This window comes from Camelina sativa, chromosome 16 (assembly GCF_030686135.1).
Source record: "Camelina sativa cultivar CO46 ecotype springtype chromosome 16, ASM3068613v1".
NCBI classification, from domain to species: domain Eukaryota; kingdom Viridiplantae; phylum Streptophyta; class Magnoliopsida; order Brassicales; family Brassicaceae; genus Camelina; species Camelina sativa.
Window position 1 is genome coordinate 30,391,461 of NC_141895.1, and position 7,498 is coordinate 30,398,958.

At 34.4% G+C, this 7,498-nt stretch overlaps 1 protein-coding gene and 1 pseudogene across 2 annotated transcripts; one reads left to right on the plus strand and one right to left on the minus strand.

Annotated features, from left to right (window-relative positions):
* Nucleotides 1-457: 457 nt before the first annotated feature.
* DDF2 (Integrase-type DNA-binding superfamily protein) lies at nucleotides 458-1,913 on the minus strand. The gene is made up of 2 exons (XM_010475229.3): nucleotides 1,811-1,913; nucleotides 458-1,365 (listed from the first exon to the last, which is right to left on the minus strand). Exon 2 carries the CDS (start codon nucleotides 1,356-1,358, stop codon nucleotides 810-812), a length of 549 nt encoding a protein of 182 aa, XP_010473531.1. The 5' UTR covers nucleotides 1,359-1,365; nucleotides 1,811-1,913; the 3' UTR covers nucleotides 458-809.
* A 3,521-nt stretch (nucleotides 1,914-5,434) lies between these two features.
* Nucleotides 5,435-6,497, plus strand: LOC104752969 (ethylene-responsive transcription factor ERF026 pseudogene; annotated as a pseudogene). Its single transcript, XR_015585491.1, has one exon. The product of XR_015585491.1 is annotated as an ethylene-responsive transcription factor ERF026 pseudogene (transcript).
* Nucleotides 6,498-7,498: the final 1,001 nt, after the last annotated feature.

Sequence of the window (7,498 nt, forward strand, 5' to 3'; positions counted from 1 at the left end):
CGTAGAAGAAAATGTTTGATTGATGGAGCTGCGTCTTCTCATCGTTTTGATACTTTTACTTTTCACTTTCTTTCTAGTCTTCTTCATGGGATCTTTCTCTTGGAATCTACAAATTTTCTTATGTAAATGGGATCATCTGCTTTATTTGTCATGGAAAGGGAATTGATGAAAAAGAAGAGGAAGCGAAGAAGACGAAGAAGAAACATTTGATTTAAATCTGGTTTTTGTTCTAATTGGGGCTAATTGGATTGAAATCAAGTTTAATCTGGTTAATAGATTTCATTAGTTGGTTTTATAAATAGAATACCAAGAGTAAACCGATTCATGGGAAGCTAGATGAGAAACAATTATTTTGGGGAGTTTTAGTCAATTTGGGTAGAAATAAGTTGAGGAACATTTGCTAAGGGATATGTAAGACGAGATCAAAGATCGGGGTGGATCTTGTGGTACGATGTAATAGTTTTGAAGGAGAAATAGGATGTCATTCCTACGTACATACTACTACTAATTGATAGTACATGAAGGTAAAATCCCTAGGAAACTAGGTGAACCAAGAAAATAAACTTACATACAACATAGGCTGGACCTATCATTATCTAAGTCCATCATTACGCCCATTTTATTTTGCATAATATACGAAAAAGCAAAGCAAAGCAAACCATTACAAAGACTTGCTTCACACAAAAACCAAAAGATTCCAAGAATCTCAGAACCTTCCATCTCCCTTCAGAAGTCTAAGTTACTTACCCACACATTACATACATACATTACATATACGTATCGAAGAATACGTATTTTTGTTTTTGTCTTTAGTAACTCCAAAGTGACAGTTCTTCGTAACACATTTCTTCTTCAGCGTACACACTCGTATTCATATCAATGTACGATCTCGGCGGCGACATCAACGGCTCCTCCGCGAGCCTCATCATCATTCCAGCGACTCCTTCTCCTTCCGACGTTTCAAACTCACCGGACAAGGGCAAAACAGTGATTCCGGTACTAAACTCCGGCGGCCTAAACATCTCCGCCGCCTCGGCCGCCGTGCGCCTGATCGTATCCGGATCGGTTGATTCCGGCACCGGCAACCGCCAGGCAGAGTCAGAGAAATTCAAACACGCGGATCTCCCGCGTAAGGCAAGAACCGCCACGTCGTGAGCACGCGCCGCCATCTCCGCTACGGGATAAGTTCCTAGCCAGACTCGGCGCTGGTTGATCGGTTCGCGGACTTCGCAGACCCATTTGTCGCCGTTCCTACGCCGGACGCCTCTGTAGATTGGGTGACGTGTCTCCTTGAAGATACGTCGTCCAGCACGCTTCTTCGGCTTCATCTCCGCCACGTTGATACCGTCTCTTTCCATCTCCGACCTGGTTCAGACGAAACAGAGTAAAAAATGTTTGATAAGTAAAACTGAAAACAGAAAGATCCAAAATTTCGAAGTTTATGAATTAGAAAATCTGTCAAAAACTTAATCTTCTTAACAAATTTCATCGTATTGGGTTTTTAATAGTAAAACTCAATTCAAGCTCTGCTTCAGTTTAAAACAGAGTAAAATGCAGAGTAGGTAAAGCAAAAAGCATAAAAATTCAAAATTTCGACAGATTCCGAATTTAAAAACCTGAATTTTACAAGAATTATCGTAACGGGTTCTTAAAATTTGAACTGAATTCAAGCTTTATTTTAGTTCAAAGCCTAAACTATAAACAGAGTAAAATGCCAAAAAAAAAAAAAAAAAAACAAAACAAAACAAAACAGAGAATTGGGAATATCAACACAATAGTAAAATGTAGTAATAAGAAAAGCTGAAGTAACCTCGGAATTGTTTTCTTAAATTGGTAATTGAAATCGAAGTGAAAGGAAGCCTTGTGTTTGTGCGTTTTGACTTTTGAGGAGGTTGCTCTGTTTTTGAATTTGGGGTAGTGAAGAAGAAGAGTGAAGTGAAGTGAGATTTTATAGGCAACGGTAGTGTGACCCACTGAGTACGAACCGGACGCGCGTAAGACATGGTGTGAATGAATGAATAATAATGATCTTCTTGTAACTGTTGCACCAATGCCATGCTGGCAAATTATGACGTCTTTATATGTTTTGGATTAGTCGATCCGTTAATAATTTAATCATATAGTATTTGATAAGAATATTGTATAACGAAATATTTTCGGCAAACTATTTTATGTGTCATATATAGTAAGACCTCCTAGAATTGTAAAGTACTTATTAAAAAAAAAACTTTTAACAATGTCGATCCGAAAAATTGAAAAAACATAAATTCGAATTTATTTTTTATACATCACTTTAATTTAATAATTTTCTTTTTGTTTAATTATCCCTCAAAATATTATTACTGGAAAGTAAGCTAACTAACATTAATAAGCACAGAAACGTATGAGAATAAAACCATCGAAAATATGAAAATGTGGTCAGCTCATACATTGCAATTTTTGAAGGAGCCCATTGGATGAGAATTTTTAAGCTCGTAAAACTGATTTTTTTTTAGTTCTTTGGATTGGGTGAATTTGAAGCACGTGGCCTTTTATAAGTATCTGTAATGATCACGTGGGGTTTCCGTGGGGGTAACATTTTTGCTTTGTACATTCATTCATTCATCTTCGTTTTCTTTAGATTATTATTATATATTATCCAATGTTAAAAATTACTAGTTTTGAAGACGCTTTACCATTTATGGCATGAACGTAATAGCCGTAAGCACCACCGTGATGAGCATTACTCGACTCTTCAGCTCTCCCAGACTCATTGACAGATCAAATCTCGTTGCAATACTCACCAGCTATACGGTGGTTTGTTGCAGAGGTGGTGTTACAGAACTAATGCTGATGGAGTAGTTCAGATTTTTCATTAAGACTTGTATTTGTTTGTCTTAAAAAAAATTATTCAGAAATGATGTTATTATTATATTGTTAGATTGATATTTTGTCAAGTTATAAACTAGATCTAAAATATGTTGGTGAACAATTAGAAATATGTTTTCCTTTGAAAATCCTTTGATTTTTAATATTTAAAACGTACGTGAACTTCAATATGTATGTTAGAACATCCTATTCTCCAACACTAACGGAACGGATTACAAGTACACTTTCGAGTCATGATCATTACCAGACATATCGAAAGTCATATATAGTTTTTTTTACAAAGTTTATAACGAGACAGATGGGGTTTGACGTACGTTGATTGAAAAAAAACATATGGGATAGGGAGAGAGTAAGACAACATAATTGTAGTTTTTTTCAAGATTCAAATGCAAAGGAAGAGCCTAGACATTGCTCCCACGTCCACCTCTCCCTTCGGCTTCTTGCAACTACTGCCCATTGCACTGCTTGAATTTTTTTTTTTTTTTGTGTAAGCTTTTTACCGCCCATGTAAAGTTATAATCCTATGTTTTTTTATCATGGATTCTTTGTTTCTGAGATGCATTAACTGAAAATAGTTGGCATCATATATATGGATTTAAAAAAAAACAGATAACATAACATCTGAAGAAAACTAAATAAAGTTCATATTTGCAAATATATATATATAACATATACACTTATGGCAAAAGAAGTGACCTGCATGAATAATGTCTCATATTATTTTTTGTTCAGGAACCAAATGCTTAACTTCGTAGTGCGCTATGTGACTATGTGAGTGTGCAAATGATATTTGCATTCATAAATGAGTGTATTGGGGGAAAACGACTCATGAATTTTTTTTTTGGTATAGGTCACAACGTTTTCGGAAAATGAGAAAATGATCCTATGTTTGTTATTTGAAATGTTATTTATGTTACTCTCTCTTTATAAAGATGGATGTTTATAAGTTTTTACACATTTTAAGAAAATAATGATTACTGAATTTAAATATATTTTTTCCTTTTGACTGAAGATATATTATTTAATTTTAAATCAATCAACATTGTGGAACAAAAAAATATCTCAAAACATCAATTTTTATAAAACAGAAGGAAGCAGACACGGCAGGGTCATCAGGACATGGATTTATCCCAATCAGTTTTTAGTTGGGAAGTAAATGCTTAATACTGTTAAAGTGTTGAGTGAGTGTTACTTGCGCGTCTGCTTCACGCTCATTTTAAATCTTTAATCTTTAACTTTTGTACTTTATGTGTTGGTTGTATATTGTTTATTTCTTGTATAAATTTACAAAACATAGTTGACAAATACTGTCATACTGATCAAGATTTATTGTAAAAAATCTAAGTTGTTAAGGCTCTTTTAGTTAGGTTCTAACGTATAAGCCATGTAAAAGTGAAAACATATAAAAGTACTAATTTAAAGTTATTATATATATTTTGTTTTAAAGAATATCTTATAATCAAAAATGGCTAAATCTACTTGTTGAAGGACAAATATATTACCTTTTAACAAACAATGATTTAGGACAACATCTTATTTGTTTGTTCCGGCGACTACTATAGACCAAGGTTCAAGAAATTGCTCTAGGCGCACATGAACCTTCGAATAATCTGAATCAAATTGGTTTTATCGGTTTAGACGTTTATTTAATTAAGTAAATAGTATATTGTCTTTAACAGTAATAAGCGATTAATCAAATTTCGAGGTGAACCTATCAAAATATAATATGTCCAAATAAATATTGGCTATTGGGCCTAAACCTAGCTTTTGGATTCAGATATATCCAAGCTCATGTATTTTGTGTTCAATTCATGAAATGGTCGATACAGTAGCAAGTGAACTCATATCTTTTACGAATGTCTCTAATTTGTACTCTATTGCACCTAGGAGTGCGAGTAATCCAAGACAGCTGCTTCTGTAATACAAAACAGATCTTAACTTCGAGTAAGCTTTATATATGGAGAAAATTGTACAAAAAAACTGACTCAAATGAATATGAAGCTATTGGGCCTCAATATAGGATCCAGAATCAGATTTTCTTAAAGCCTACGTAAGTATATATATATATATTGTTGTTGTTGTTGTTGTTGTTGGTAAAAAAGCCTACGTAAGTATGTAAATTTCAATAAACAATATTGTATCATGTAAGTATGTAATCATCTCGTTTATAATCCGTCGCAAAGTATAGGAAATGAACTAACATGTATAAAACTAAATCTTGTATCCGTAATCTTTTATTTTCAATGAAAGTCTGATCTTTCTTTTTGGTCACTCAAAATCAAAATAAGTTTGTGATTGCTATTGTCGCCGCACCACATATATATGTCTGTATTCGACATCTTTATTGACTATACGAAAAAGAAAAAAAAAAAAAATCTGAATCAATAAAAGCAAACAAACAACAAATTATAAAATTTACTTAATTTCTTACAGCTAGCTAGTACAAAAAATATCCCCCACCAAACAAAAACACAAACAAAACACACTTTAGGGAAACCCCACGCAATAACCACGGACTCTCTCATCTCATATATACTTCAATTTAACAACCTTAATCTCTATCTCTGATCACTAAAAAAACCCTAATTCGTTTCTAATCCATTTCTCGTTTTCTACTTATCGATCTCTCTATATAATTTTACATTTATATTATTATTATATAACAAAACAACACATAAATTCACATAGCATATATATATGGCTGACCCTAAAAATCAAATCACTGAACCTAAAGCTATATGCCAAGCTTCTTCTTCATCGTCAGTTACTGTTTTGCCAGTTCGCACGTGTGGTGACAGCGTCCCTGACTGTGCCACGTGTGAAAACCCTTGTCCACTTGATAGTATCACTTCTGCTGCTACTTCAACTACTACTGTTTCTTTTGCGGCTCCTTCTTCTACTACAAGTGGTCATGGTATCAACACTTTGATGTCCACTGACGCCGACATCTCTCGCCGGAAAAAGCATCCTCTTTACCGGGGTATCCGTTGCCGGAGCGGTAAATGGGTCTCCGAGATCCGAGAGCCTAAGAAGACGACACGTGTCTGGCTCGGGACTTATCCGACGCCGGAGATGGCTGCCGCAGCCTATGACGTGGCGGCGTTAGCTCTTAAAGGCCGAGACACCGTCTTGAACTTCCCGGATTCCGTGGGATCTTACCCCATTCCCCTTTCTTCTTCCGCAGCTCATATCAGATGCGCTGCGGCCGCGGCTGCTGCTGCTAGGGGTGCCGGTACGGGTGCAACGGCCGTGAAGGGAGGTGAAGAGAAGGAAGAGGAAGCTTGTGATGGGGCGGGATCTTCAAATACGCAGCACTTTGTGGACGAAGAAGAGCTATTAAACATGCCTGGTTTGCTAGCGGATATGGCCAAGGGTATGATGGTGGCTCCACCGTGGATGGGATCTCCTCCGTCAGATGATTCGCCAGAGAATTCTGATGGAGAGAGCTTGTGGAGTTACTATTGATCGATTGATATATCAGTGTAATTTCTTGTTGGATGATCCTTTTGTTCACATTTACGCGAGTCATCTTTTGTTTCTTTCTCCTGATGATTGTTTGAGATGACTTGCTAAATAATCGTATGTTTTCCCACTTTTTATGATTCAAGAAGATAGATCTTTTAAAACAATTTTAGTCACATTTTGTTTTTTTTTGGAGTGTTCTTTCATTAGGGCTCTGAGGTGTGTTCTTGATTTTTGATTAGGGTTTTTATTAGTCTATCTACCCATTTTTTCTTGTGATTGTCTCTTATGTTTTGATTATATGAAACAACTTTATGTATATAATCCTAATTGTTCATATATGATAGATGAAATTATGATGTTAGAAACTCCTTTTAATTATAATGCTCTCTTGTTCTTAGAAATCCAGAAATGTGCATAGATTGATGGATCAAGATATTTATAAGTGACATTGTTTTTTTTTGTATAGAACTAAATGGTCCCCAGATCTATACTCATATTAAATTAATTATGAATTTTGCAACTGTTTTTATACATATTATACAATTTTAAAAAGCAAAATAGATTTTTGGTTTTGGAAAGCAGGACAAATAAACCAGAGATAAGAGAGACGACTTTTAGTGGGATTTTAATTTGTTTGGAGTGAAGTTTCAAGTACCTGATTTGTTTTTCATTTCCTTCGATCTGTATGTAGTGTTTGTGTTGATAAAAGCTTTCTTGTACAGAGATGTTTAAGCATATAATAATGTCTTAGATAAGTAAGGTTTCATTAATTAGAAACATAAAAAGTACCAAATAGGTTATATTCTAATTTGTAACATCTCTCTCTCTCTATTTTTCTTTGTATTTTACTATATACAGTAACATCTTTTTTCTAGAAAATAACCACCATCTTTTGATGATAGAATTTTTTTTTATATATGTTTCCGATTGTATGAATTGCTGACGTACAAACAAAATCCATTTTTTTTGCTTAGAAAATAAAACTTACGTTCTGAAAGAAACTCGGACTATACTAACTATAATATTATATTAATAATAACAGATATATATATTTTTTGTCACTATTAGAACCGCCCGCATCATGATTTTCTTATAATTGTTTGGCATGTTTTCGTTCGAAATTCTATTGTAAGTAATGGATGACTATGCCTAAATGAGTGTATGA